The sequence below is a fragment of the Aptenodytes forsteri genome, unplaced genomic scaffold (genome assembly GCF_000699145.1).
Source record: "Aptenodytes forsteri isolate BGI_AS27 unplaced genomic scaffold, ASM69914v1 Scaffold61, whole genome shotgun sequence".
Taxonomy (NCBI): Eukaryota; Metazoa; Chordata; class Aves; order Sphenisciformes; family Spheniscidae; genus Aptenodytes; species Aptenodytes forsteri.
Window position 1 is genome coordinate 7,445,206 of NW_008794443.1, and position 13,655 is coordinate 7,458,860.

Here is a 13,655-nt window from a genome sequence, read left to right on the forward strand (position 1 = left end):
GGAGGGCGCGAAGCTGCGGTTCCCGCTCCGTCCCCGCCGGGCGAACCGCCGCGAAGCCGGTCGCGGACCCTTTTGGGCTTAAAAACCCCCGAAGCGGTGAAAAGCGGGAGCTCCGCGTCGGGCAGGAGCGTTTCGCCGGCGCAGCGTGCTCCGCGCCGGGGTATTTCCAGCCTCGCGGGAGCGGGCGGTCGGGCCCCGGGTGAGGAGGCAGCGGAGGAAGCCGCAGGCCTGTGAGATGGCGGAGGGGGTGCGGGGGGGCATCGCCTCGGCTCTTCTCTGCGAAACCGGGGATTTAGGTTGTTTTCCACAACAGTTCCCGTTTTTATTTATTTTCTCTTTATTTTTTTAAGTGAAGACGGAGTCAGTGGCTTAAATTCGGGTTTTGTTTTCATGTCTCAACAGTTGAACAACACATGGGGGGGGGAAAGCAGCACAGAGGACCTTTCCAAGGGGTCCGTGTGAAGAACTCGGTGAAGGAGCTCCTGCTGCACTTCAGGAGCTGCAAACAGATGTCCTCGGGCTCTGCCACAGAGGAAGGCAAGGTAACCAGCATTTTTCAGCACTGACATAATTGCTTTTAATGGTTACTGAAGTGGGGGGGGGGGGGGGGGGGGGGGAAGGCATGTGATAACGCTAGAAACGAGCTTGCTGCTTTATCTGATATGGATGGAGTCAGTGTTTTTCCTTTTCAATACGTAATGGAGGAACAGAGCTGGGAAGAAACTAGTGAGAAGGTTTACTGCGGGAGAAGGAGGCACTTAAAAATGTTCTTACTAAGCTTTATTTCCTAAACGGAGTTTGGATAAAGATATGTTTGTGTTATGAAACCACAGAAACTCCCTGTTAGCTCGAATGAGGTCAGTCATTGTAAGAGTTGGGGAATCTTTTCAGAAGAAAATCATTTGTCATGCTGTTGCGCTCCTCTGTGTGGAGCACGCAGTATAAAGGCAGACCCCTCTGGTCTGAAAAGATGGAAACAGAAAAAAATACAAGAAATTCTGGGAAGATTAAAGGAGGGTTTTTTTTTAGAATAGTCTTTCTGAGTGTGTGTTTGCAAGCTTCCTAGATAAGTGTTGCCACAGGAAAATTTTTGCAGAGAAAAGTTCATGGCATTGAAGAAGTATAAAATCGGCTGGCTTATTTGTTTTAAAAAAAAAAAAAATCCTCAGACCTCAGTAAGGAACAGTGTCTTTCTCTAGATTTTCTTGAGTTTTGTGGTATTGTAACAAATAGCTTAAAAAGCCTTAAGAAAAATGGTGGTTTTCATTTAAGTTCCATAAAAGTCTTTCTTTTTTCTAACCTTAATTTAAAGCAATTAAATTAGGATTAGACAATCACGTACTAGAATTATTCTAAGGTATATTCTATGTTTATACAAGCAAGTCCCTGCTTCTTTCTTCTTGGTTTTGTTTTTTTCCTGAAATAACATTATATTAATGGAATAATTGGGTTTTTCTCAAAAGGCACAAGGAGGATTGGTGAACTACGAGCAGTACACAGGTAAAACCCCTTTTCTTTAAATACCCTGCAATAAGATTTTAAAAGTTGATTGTAAAAGTAACCTCCAAATGGATTCTAAATTCATTTTCTTTTCAGCAGAGCTGAAGAGCGTACTAGGTCACAGTGGCAAAAGAAAGGCTCCCGAGCTCCTTTCTGATGGACCTTCTTTCAAACGCCAAGCTAATGTTCACCCACACCTCCTGGTAAGTAATTTTTTCTGTGCCTTTATTTTTCAGTTTGCTTTGTGTAATCAGAAACTGCCAGATACAGTAATACTTCTTAACTTTCTGGGGCTTGTTTTGATTTTTCTTTTTTTTTTCCTGACAGACACCACCCCAGACACCAACTTCTATGGATAACATGGAGGAGACTCATAAAAACGACCCAAAGCACGACAGCAATTCTGATCTGCTTCAGAACATTATAAACATCAAGAATGAGTCGAGCCCTGTTTCTCTGAGCACGGTGCAGGTTAGCTGGTTGCACACTGTCTCCAGTCACAGCTCGCCTAGTGAGCAGTACCAGGACAGCCCGGGAACACAGGCTTTTTCCCCATCCCAGAAGTACCAAGCCTTCCAAGATCACACCTCCCAGCATATGCTTGATCCGCCGCAGCATTACCAAATCCCTCCATCCCAGAACCAGGATTTGTCACAGAGCTATCCTTCGGATGCCTCCCTGGAGTACAGGCCGTTGACTGCCAATGGCCAGTCTCCTGGCTACCAGCAGAATACCTTTGAGAGCCACGAACTGCAGTACTGCCCGTCGCAGAGCTTCTCCTCCCTCTTGAATGACTCTGAAGGCTCAGAGGGCATCTCCGCTCCCCTCCAGCCGCTGACCAGTGCCCACCCACAGGCTGATGTTGACCCCCATGCTCCGAACTTCAGCTTGCTTTCCAACAACATCTGTGGTAGTCCGGAGCGCAGTGTCTCTTTGGCTACTTTGAATGTCTCTCTACCTGACCAAAACATTGCCAGAAGCACAACGCAGCTGGGCAAGTCATTTTTTCAATGGCAAGTGGAACAGGAGGAAAACAAACTGTCTAACATCTCTCAAGACCAGTTCCTTGCAAAAGACTCGGATGGAGACACGTGAGTGCTGTGTATCTCTGTTTCTGACATGGAAGGTTGGGGAATGTTTCTGTTTGGGTTTTGGTGGACTGTGGGGTTGTAATGGAAGCAGTTCATTAGCAGTGTTTGTGTCACGAGTGCAGTAGTTTCGCTAATCGAGTGAAACGTGTAGTCTTGCTGATGGGCTGTGATGCACAGGGTTGCAACACACTGAGTAGATAAGGTGTTTGTGTTGTCTAATTTCAGGTACTTATCATTAGACTTTTATCTAGTAAATGGGGAGAAAAAGATTCTAATTTAGATGCTTTAAATTGCCCTGGGAAGAAGGTAGCTGTGTTCCTGTCTTAGTCACCCAGAGGAGGTCTGAAGCTGGCAGCATAACACTGCTGCCATGTTTGGATGTCTGTAATGACTTGAGCCCTGGTTTGTATGGTGGTGTAACTGTGTTTTCCCCTCTTTCCCGCAGCTTCCTTCACATTGCAGTTGCCCAGGGCCGACGAGCTCTCTCCTATGTTCTTGCACGGAAGATGGCTGCCCTGCACATGCTGGATATTAAAGAGCACAATGGCCAGGTGGGGTTCTCAAAATCTTTGCACCTGCTTTGTGCACCTGAGTGCTTCTGCATGTCTGGACCTTGAGGAAGATGTGGTGAAATGCTTATTTAATATTAACCCCGAGATTTAGCCTGCATACTAATATTAACCTTGAGCTATTAATACTTCTTGGGATCACCTTGAGCTGGTAAAACTATATGCTCTGCTTCATTTGTCCTGGCTTCCTGGTATTCATAATCGCTGCTTAAATAATACCAGGTAGTTAGGCTTTTTATTTGTTTTAGTTGCTCTTTCCTGTTAAAGATCAGATGACTAATAGTTTAAATTTTCTTCTCAATGTTTGCAGAGTGCTTTCCAGGTTGCTGTGGCTGCCAATCAGCATCTCATTGTGCAGGACTTGGTTAGCTTGGGGGCTCAAGTCAACACCACAGACTGCTGGGGTAGAACGCCGTTGCATGTTTGCGCTGAGAAGGGGCATGCCCAAGTCCTTCAGGTAAGAACCAGGCAGGCATAGCTCTGCCCTGACTGTTAATGCTTATACTTCGTATTAGTTGTCTTGAGAAACTCTGAAAACACCACTCCTCCCTTTATCTTTCTCTCTTGTGTAGCCTTGTGAGTATGTCTCAGGGCTCTACAGTAATGGCTTAAATTGAGACTGGATTTCACATGAAGGTTCTCACCAACATTTTACAGTAATTCGGTGGAATCCTCTAGTCTACAAAACCATAAATAAGTCTCTTCTTAATGCCATTGTTTATTGCAACTTTGTTGCAGTAAGACTGTATACAAGCTTGAGGAAGCAATATGTGGTTTGGATAAGACCTAAATGCATACCTGTTCCCACTTTTGTAGGCAATCCAAAAGGGAGCCATGGGAAGCAATCAGTATGTGGACCTTGAGGCAACAAACTATGATGGTGAGTAGTTAAGAGTTTATAATTTACAGAGTTACTGGTTGTTACAATGTTTTATGGCCGCTGTGGATGTTATCCTGGGCTGAGAAGCAATGAAATGGAATATATCTTTGCCAGGTTGAAATTTACAATTGAAATTACATTACAATTGGCATATCTGTCAGATGAAAACATGGTTAGTCTGTGCCTGTCAGGACCTCTTCCCTCTTACATGGATTGCTGTGATTGGCATGGAGAGTGTAGGTGGTAATATGCTTTTTTAAAAAATGTGAGTGCCAATGATACATTGGTGGATACAGAAGCCAGAATTTCTGACACCAGAGAGCTGTTTTAATTGAATCACTTTCCATATAATAGCTCTTTCTAAAGTACATTTTGTGTAAAAAAAAAAAAAAAAAAAAAGAGGGGGGGGGGGGGGGATCAGAAATTGATTCTTTTATTATCTGCTGGCTGAGAGCTTATGGTAGGTTGCTACTTAACTCCTCTGGTGATGGACAACCCAAATCCCGAGCCATTCAAGAGCAATCACTGTCACTTACAAATGTGGAACCATCCCTGGGCTCGACAGGGAGAGAAGCTCCTTCATCCATCCTTCAAGCCAAGCAGCCAGTCAATACTTCTGTATTGCGTTTGTTCATTAATGATTTTTTTTTTAATGTTAAGGTTTGACAGCGTTGCACTGTGCTGTTCTGGCCCATAATGCTGTGCTGCATGAACTGCAAAACAGTCAGCCACCTCACTCCCCTGAGGTCCAGGAGCTTCTGCTGAGAAACAAGAGCCTGGTAGAAACCATCAAGACTCTAATACAAATGGGAGCCTCTGTTGAAGCAAAAGTAAGTACAGCAGCTTTGTCTGAAGTGCCAGATCCAGAGAGAAGTTGGAAGCAGAACATGTCCCTTTCTCCCATGCCACATCTCAGCTTTATTACAAAGGAAGTAGACTAATTTGAAAGCTTCCCTACAGCTTAATTTACCCAAGTGGAATGAGAATGTGGCGTTTTATTCAGAACAAGGTATTATCAATGCAAATGAACCATGGGGAAAGAGGGAGGTGACAGTCTAACTTCTGGATTAAGAATGATATGCTGGCTGCAGCTGGTTGTGTCTTAAAAGTAAGAATGTTTGGAGCACTCTGAGATATCTGTAGTAATAGGGTGCTGATGATACCTTGTTCTTGAACTGCAAATTTTAATTAAAAACTGCTTCCTTGTCCAATTTAGGTCTGTGCTGGGCCAGATCATTACTTGGTATAACATATTTTGGCTATGTAAGCTTACTGCCAAATGAGATCTGGTCCGTTGTTCATTAGATGTTCATATTAAAATACATATTCAGATTGACTTTCAGTGAATTGTAGTGCAAATGTGTTTGTTCAACACTCTGCAGTTACTCTGCTTTCTGTTTTATTTGTCTGCATGTTCACCCTGGATAGGTGAAGCACCTTCAGGGAAGACTAACAGTTTCTTTTTTGATAGGATCGCAAAAGTGGTCGCTCAGCTTTACATTTGGCAGCAGAAGAAGCAAACCTGGAGCTCATTCGTCTCTTCTTGGAGCTGCCCAACTGTCTGTCTTTTGTTAACGCAAAGGTACGATGATTTTTCTGGAATGCAGATACCATCCAGGATGTGCACGTGTGGCACCGTGAGTGTCCTGAGGCTCATGCCCCTGCCTTTCCTTCATGGAGTTACTTTGTCTTCTCCAGGCTTACAACGGCAACACAGCACTTCACGTGGCTGCCAGCCTGCAGTATCGGGTGAGTCAGTTGGATGCTGTGCGCCTGCTAATGCGAAAGGGAGCTGATCCAAGTGCCAGAAACTTGGAGAATGAGCAGCCAGTTCATCTGGTTCCTGATGGCCTTGTAGGAGAACAGGTAAAAACCCAACCCTCTCCTCTGCTCCCATCTGTCCCCATCTACACAAAAGCCTTACTCCTCTCCAAAAGTTTTTTTGGGTTTTGAGTTGCAGTTTTCAAGGAAAAGATTTAGCAAATGCCATTTTATTCAGGGATCTTTGGGTTTAATGTCAGGATCAGACAGAATATGCAAAGACCTGAAGATACAGGTTTCACTTGTAGCTTTTCTTTTTTCCATCTCAAAAGCTATTTCCTGTCAGGCTAGGTTTTTTCTTTGTAACCTTGCAACATACTAGAGGTAATATCCCTTCTCTTGTTCATCTCGGTATGGGATGAGATCATGCTTTTGTTGCTCTTGTCATAATTAATAATGGCAGTTCTTAGGCCTGAATAACAGATGAAGAAAATCCCTTTTTCCTAGGAGCTATACAAATACATGATGAAAAAGGTGACTCTTGACCTAAGAAGCTAGTAACTTAAGCAACTGAGTAATTCTGTTGCCTTTCATTGGTTCAAACGTTGTAAAATTGGATCAATTCTGGTGTAACTGAACTCGGAACCTAGGCTCAGATAAATGAGGATGCAGAACTGGTTCTAGGTTTTTTTCAGATTATGACTTACTTTAGGATGATGAATGCTAATGCTTTGTCTTTTTCTCTTCTCCAGATAAGACGTATCCTAAAAGGGAAGGCGATTCAGCAGAGAGTGTCGCCATTTTAAGCTCCGTGTTTCTTGGAGTTCAGCAACTCACACTCACTGTCAGTCAGGCAGTCCTAATGTATCTGTAAATAGACCATTTGCCTGGTGTGGGCAAATGTTAGTTGTTTCTATGAAACAAAAGTATTTTGTTCACTATTATATAGTGGGTTATATAAAAGTAAAAAAAAAAAACAACCCAAAACCCAACAATTAAATTCCTCTGAGCAAATGGGAATGTTTCATTCCCAAGTATGTGGAACATTTGCCTGGATACCTGGATTTCATAGCTACGGCAAGCCTGATTTTTTTTTTAAACAGCCATACAGATAACTTCTGGACAAGGACAATTCTACAGGAAATCTTTTTATTTAGAGAAGGCTGATAGATGTCAACATTGCAGAGTTTTGTGTTTTTAATAACACTTAAATATTAAGTGTGAGAGAAATCAAATATTTTTGAAGTTGAACATTTATTTATGCAACTTTGTAGCTTTCTTCCAGTATCTCATGCGGAATTGTATATAGTCACTGGCATTATTGTACAGCTGTATAGTTCTAAGAATCTATTGATTGCTTGGGGAATGAACTGAAAAAACAAGTTCCTTGACCTTGAACTTGCAAATTGCATATAGAGTTTTAATACTATACTGGTGCAAGTCAGGTGAATTTTGTTGTTTTGAAAGACTGAAGACTGAAAGTACAGTTAAGATAGATTGTCCCTAGCACTGATTTTTTGCATGCTTTTGGAGTTGTTAATAAAACATGAAAAGCCATGCTTCTTCAGGGGACTCTATCAGTTTTTCTTGTACCCAGTAGAGGTTTTTCTTTTGACAGGACAATAGATTGAGGGAGAAAGATAATTTTTATAGTGTATATAACTTTGTTGTACTTTAAGGAATATGATCCTGATTCAGTGAAAGTATTTAGCATGTACTTAACTGTTGATGTGTGCTGAAATCTCTCCATGTTAATTATAATACTTCAATATGTGTAAGCCCCACTAGTGTCAGTAGGACTTAAGCACATGCATAAGTAGTTTGCTGAATTGGGCTCTATTTAATTCTAGACTTAGTGTTTTTCACCTCCTAAGCAGAGTTAGTCTGTTTATGGTTTTACCTTATAGGTATAGTGGCTAGCCAAGTAATATTTGAAGTTAACTTTTTTCTATTTTTTAATAATTATGGGTATTAATGCAAAATATATACTGATGATGCTCTATACTTGTGTTCTGTTGGAGAAAACTTCTTCCTCACATCACTTTCTGAATGATCCATGCTGGGCTGTAATCCAGTAATATGTTCCTGTTTGGTCTCTGCTCTTAAACTGTTTTTGCATCACATGCAATTCTCTGCCATAACTGTTTAATTAGTCTGATTGTGCTGTTTTGACAAAGTATGTCTTGTAGACAAGCTAAGTGGAAAAAAAATCTGATACGCGGAGGCCTAGTTGCTATGTATTTCTTGAAGGGTCTCATGTAACTTGTGTTTGAATAAACATGCTAATTAAATTTTGGTGGTTACTGTCTGTGATACAAATAATGATGAAATCAAGCTCGAGATAAAACTGATTTAGCATGGTAATACTGTGAGACTGGTGAAGGGCTGTTTAAGGATGAAATGAAGTCTTCCCATCCTGCTGTTTATGCTTTCTCTTCTTTGATACTGGTTTTGAAGCTGGTGCTTGGGTGTTTTGGGTCATACACCATGCAGTTGTATAGCCTGTGTATTTAGTAGATGTACCCCAAATAGAGTTAATAGTCACCAGGTTGTCCAAATTGCATGTTACTTGAACACTGTCCCTCTATACTTGAAAGAATGATGGCAGTTCTGACAATGTCATGTTTTCCCCATGCCTTCCTTGCCTTGGTCCTCAATTCTTACAGCTCAGGTACAAGCAGTCACCTTACCACAGGTGAAGGTCTGAATGAGCAAATGAGGCTATACACATGGGGAAAGACTCTCCTTGTTTCACAAATAAAAAGATGGGCTCTGAGCTGGCCATGACCTTTCAGGAGGAAGAACTGTCATCACAGACTGTCCTTGCTGAGCACTGAGCTGGTGAGATGGCAACAGTCAAAAGTAGATGAAGCATTAGGATCTGTAGGAAAGGAACTGAAGAAAACAGAGAGTGCTTCTATGCTATTGTATAAACCTGTTGTCCACCCCTGCCTTGCTGCTGTGTGTGGTTAGGGAGTCCCCTCGGATGAAAGGGTTTTAGGATTGGAAGAGGCCCAGAGGTGTGGAGGAGCTTCCCTGCAGGGAGCAACAGAGCAGATGGGTTCTTCAGCTGCAAAAGCAATGGCTGACAGCAGGTATGACAGGCCTGCAGAGTTATGTCAGGGCAGAGAAACTGGATCTGGATGAACTGCTCACTGTCCCTTCCAGCGTGAGAGCTGGAGGCTATTAATGAAGGTACCAAGTACACAACAGTCAACAGGATATGTTTCCTTGACATAGCTGAAGAATGTGGTAGAAACAAAACATTTGTTGATGTGGGGAGGGCCTGGGTGCATACTTAGAAGAAGGACCTTTTTATGGAGAGTTACTAAAGGGATTAACCATGTGAGGCAGTCTTCTCTGTGTTGAAGGGTGAAGTACTGTACTGCAGGCTTGCCCCGCTCTCAGCTCTTCCCTGGGGACACTCTCGCAGATTTGATACCAGACTAGATTATACCCTTTACCCAAATCATTGCGGTTGGGGTTTTAGTGGCTCATGGGTTCAATCTGGCTCCACTGATACCGGTTGCACCTTTCATGAGAAGAAAATGTAGGAAAATCATCTCGCAGATTCTTTGCTCTGCTTCTGCTCTGTGCGAAAATTCATCCCTGGAAGTCTCAAAAATGTTTTTTGGTGCTGAGGTAAGGTGATGGAGAGAGCAGGCTGTACATTGTTTAGCAGATAAGAGTGAGAAATTCTGATGGAGACTGGAAATGGAATTGAATTTCTAGTTAGGGTATGCAAAGATGAAATGGTACTACTTTATGTGAACTGCTAATTGGGCCTAGATTGTGTTGAAGATGCTGTCATCTGCACCTCTCACTGCAAGTGACCCTGCCTTAGGTCTTTTTTTTTTGTATGAGGAGTCTGATAGTACTGTTTCCACTTAATTTCCATTTTCTTTATAAGAGGTGATTACACAGGAAAAAGAATTGCTGATGAGATATTCTGACCTTCAGATCAGCCTGATCCGACTGCCTGGCACTCCTTTCTTGGGTGGTGTTGACTGAGTCATCTCACAAAGGGATAAAGTAACTTGGGCTTGAAAGGGTGGCAGAGCATAAGCATGCGTTCAGTCAATGCTTGGGCATGAAGTAGGTGCTGCTGGAGAGAGGCATTTAGCAAGTGGCCCCAGTGCTTTCAGTGGCACTTGTGCCCTTCTGGAAGGGGCACTTCTGGCACTCCGAGTTCTAATTCCTGAGGCGACACTGAAGTGTTGAAGGTGACACTCTTATCTGCTAAACAAATGTGTTTCCCATATTTAATCTGCCTAGAGATGAATTTCATTGTCTCAAGAGGTCAGTAGGCAATTTCACAAGAAAGCATCCCTACTCTGAGTATGACTCACTCATTTTTTTTTCTCTCCTATGATACTGGGAAGTTCTGGTGTATCTGACATGATATAACTAGTTATTAGAAACAATCCCTTTTTACTGAAGGGCAAGTGACACTAAATATTTAGCAGGCTAATAGTGTTTACCTGAAAACTTACGGTGCTGGGAAAGTGCTGAATAGCTTTTATTGACATCGATGCAGGTGCACCATTTATTTCTCTGGTTGGAGTAGAGGCAGAAGAGACTCTGGCTTGGGTCCGAGCAGGGATATTAAGACACATGGAGTTTTGTTCCCAGGGTGTTTCTGATTTGTTTGTCTAAGTAAGCTAAACCTCAGGAAAGGGTTCCTTTTTGATTTTTGTGGGCTACTCATCTGGCTAGAGTTGTGGAAGGTGGCAATCCATGATTTACAAGAAATGCGTTCTGCTTCTGGGGATGGAAAAAGTACATTTCCCACATTTATTGCTCGGTTTATATTTTTATCAGAAAAAGAAAACATATCCAGGAAGTGCATTCTTAGAGAGGCTGGGTGTGGTAGAAGTGACTTCAAAGACACGACATGAACTGCTTGTTCTTCTCGCCCGACAGTTTGCTTATCTGGTTGCCTTTCTTTTAAAAATATATATGCTCTCCTGCGTAAGGGAAGAGCTGAGGATGATTAAAGTGCAGTGAACATGGGAAGCTAAAGAACAGGTTCCTGCAATTAAGCATCTGACAAAAATTGACCTGGTCTTTCAGTGCATTCAAAACAAATTCTTCTATTGTTATCACCTTTCTTGAGTGTTTGGTGGTGGTCTTGGCCTGAGATACTGATGGCTTGGGAGAGTCATACAACTGACTCCTCATCAAGTTGGTTAGGCGTCATCCAGCCTCCAATACTGCTACCTTTCACTTTTCATGATTAGGACAAGGACCAGCATTGCTGGTGCAGACACTGGCCTGTGCCTGGGTTTAGAAAGGTAAGTGGCACCCCCAGAGGTCAGGGCACCTTTCAAGCAGTATCTTGAAAGGTGCTTCTTTCTCATCGTCTCCTTTCCCCACTGCCCCCACGGCTGCAGTGAGGGCTTGCCTGGCAGCATTTTGCTATTTTGAGAGGAAGCCTCTCTTAGCATCTTTGAATTTTTCCTAGAAGATGAAATACTAATTTGAGATGAAAGGTTTAGTTTGCTCAAGGGATGGACTGCTGATATTTCTGCCTCTAAATGAGGCAGAACTAGCCCCTAAATGAAGTTGATCCTGACAGGTGGCCTTGCTATCTGGGAATGCTCATCCGTACACAAAGCCTATATGGGCAGCTCTGTTTCCTGGCAAAATTTTGCAAGTGTTGCTGGCTAATGGACCAGGGTCTAATCTTACAGTATTTCTTTAGATCCGATCACCGTTAGCAAAAAAAACTCAAGGCAGCACTAATGAAATTGGGAACCGCACTAGTGCAGAGATGCTACACCAGAGGTTGTCTCTTTTCAAATAGTTGGATCTGGGGGTTGGTTTCTCCTTCAGACGCCTATCTTGGTCTTGCTGGAGAAAGATATTATATCTTGGGCTGTGTTTTAGTGTGTATTTGTTTTCAGCTCTCGTGATTAAGAAGCTGACTTAAGTCTTTGATTTACCTGGTAAACCTTACTCTTAGCTCTGAAAACTCAATCTAGGCTGTTTTGAGAAAGTGGTTGCTACACTAACCAACCTATACTTCACACGTGGTTTTCCTCTTAGTTTCTGGTGAAGTTTCTCCCTTCCCCTTTGCTAGTCAGAAAGCCTGAGGGAAAGATGACTAAGGTGGTGCTTTAGATTTGGGAGAGGGAGCAGACAATTGAAAGAAGTTGCCCATTGCTTCTGTAAACTTGTCTGGGCTGCGAGCCAGACTGTGAAGAATCTGAGTGAAATGTCTTCACGTGGACGCAGTGCAGAGATGCTTTTGCATATGTTTAATGAAAGCTTGTAGCTCTGTTCAGGTGGTCTCGGTCACATTGTGTGACCTTTTGGTACCATGGTAGGTACCATTTGGTACTGTGGTAGGTCATGGTACCAAATGCTGCATGTTGGCTGCCTGTGGCTGGTTTTTAGGCCCCAAATAAAAGATCTCTTCAGCAGTGCTGAGTTCTTTCCATTGACTCGACCTGGGAGAGGGGTAGAAGTTGGATCATTTCAGTCCGTGGAGCCTTGGGACGGCCTTCAGTCATTGCTCATGTGGCTCTCGAGGCCTTTCTGGGAAGGCCCAGAGCTGCCCTGTAAGCTTCAAACTCAGGCTTGCCATAAAAGAGGACTGGGACTACATAAACACTGCTGTTTGTGGCCAGCCAATAAACCCCGCGGAGCTGAGCAGGTACATGTTGTTATTATCCTCAGGCAGACCACAGGTCCTTGCCCAAGGACTTTCACTCCACTAAAAACAGCCCAGTAAGTGGTGCCAAGAAGAATTGTAAGAAGAATTGGAAATTTGAGGTCACAGCGTTGAAAGATCATGAGAGTTGCTTACGGTGCTACTATGACCTTGTCCTTTGCACTGCACTGCAGTTGGGCATACTGTGTAGGAGTAAGAACTGGGTCACCAGTGGCAGCCCACGTACATTTTGAGGGGAGGTGTTTTAGGAGCAGTTTGAGGAAAACCATTAAGACAGTAGAGTGCTATTATCATTATTCATCAGTAGATTTCCAGGTGGCTTCAAAAGCTGGTAATAATCACTAATCCCATCAGCTAGATAAGAAACCAGAGGCAGGGAGAAAGAAAGAAGCTTGTCTGAAGATACTCAGAGAACCACAAGATCTTCATCCAAAGGCAGTGCAGGCTTGCAATTATCTTTCTAGTTGCCTGCTCTTTCTAAATTTGCTGAATAATGCAGGGAGCAATGACTGATCTGTAGGTCATTTATGTTTAGTTCATGTCTTTTGCGCACTCACTTTGATCAGAGACCCTGCCTGCGATACTGCTTTTGCTCACTGCTAGGACTGTCAGACTGTTCAGGTCAGCCATTGGACAAAAACTCAAAAATGAGCTGCAAACTCTTTTTCCCTGAAAAATTTCGTCTTTCTAAGCCAAGATTGCTGGAACAGGAAGAGAAAAAGCAGACCCAGACTAGGAAAAAATGCACTAGAGCAAATTCAGTATGCTATGACTGCAGGGAACTCTGAGCTAGACCCATGTCTCTAGTCTTGTTGCATTTTGTGAACATTTGAGGCAAAACTATGAAAGCCTTTCTAAGTGAGGTGAAATCGTATAAAGATATTTTTAAAAGTTGGTCATGAAACATGCTTAGTCATTAATGGATTTCTCAAAAAAGAAGGGAGATGATTCAAACTGAGGAATAAACATTACTGGTACGGGCTTTTAATAGTGCTTAAGACATCACCATGAATGGCTCTGATGGAGCTATATAAAATAAGTCTTCCTGTTGGGATGGGGGTGGCAAGATGCAGCTCAGGACATGGATGACTCACCAGGAGGTAACTATGCCATTGGGTCAGCTGCCCTGGTGCTCAGGATAGACGGACTTCTCTTAACAAAAATAATAAGGGGGGGGG

At 42.9% G+C, this 13,655-nt stretch overlaps 1 protein-coding gene across 2 annotated transcripts; it reads left to right on the plus strand.

Moving 5' to 3' along the window:
• The first annotated feature begins 410 nt into the window (after positions 1 to 410).
• On the plus strand, positions 411 to 8,059 carry NFKBIZ (NFKB inhibitor zeta). Of its 2 annotated transcripts, none has more exons than XM_019474730.1 (11): positions 411 to 542; positions 1,464 to 1,500; positions 1,597 to 1,703; positions 1,828 to 2,591; positions 3,037 to 3,142; positions 3,471 to 3,617; positions 3,977 to 4,040; positions 4,701 to 4,870; positions 5,512 to 5,622; positions 5,739 to 5,906; positions 6,554 to 8,059. In XM_019474730.1, exons 1-11 carry the CDS (start codon positions 414 to 416, stop codon positions 6,605 to 6,607), a joined length of 1,857 nt encoding a protein of 618 aa, XP_019330275.1. In that variant the 5' UTR covers positions 411 to 413; the 3' UTR covers positions 6,608 to 8,059. The 2 variants fall into 2 exon arrangements, with proteins under 2 accessions (XP_019330275.1, XP_009287999.1); XM_009289724.2 differs by having other exon boundaries at positions 1,600 to 1,703.
• Positions 8,060 to 13,655: the final 5,596 nt, after the last annotated feature.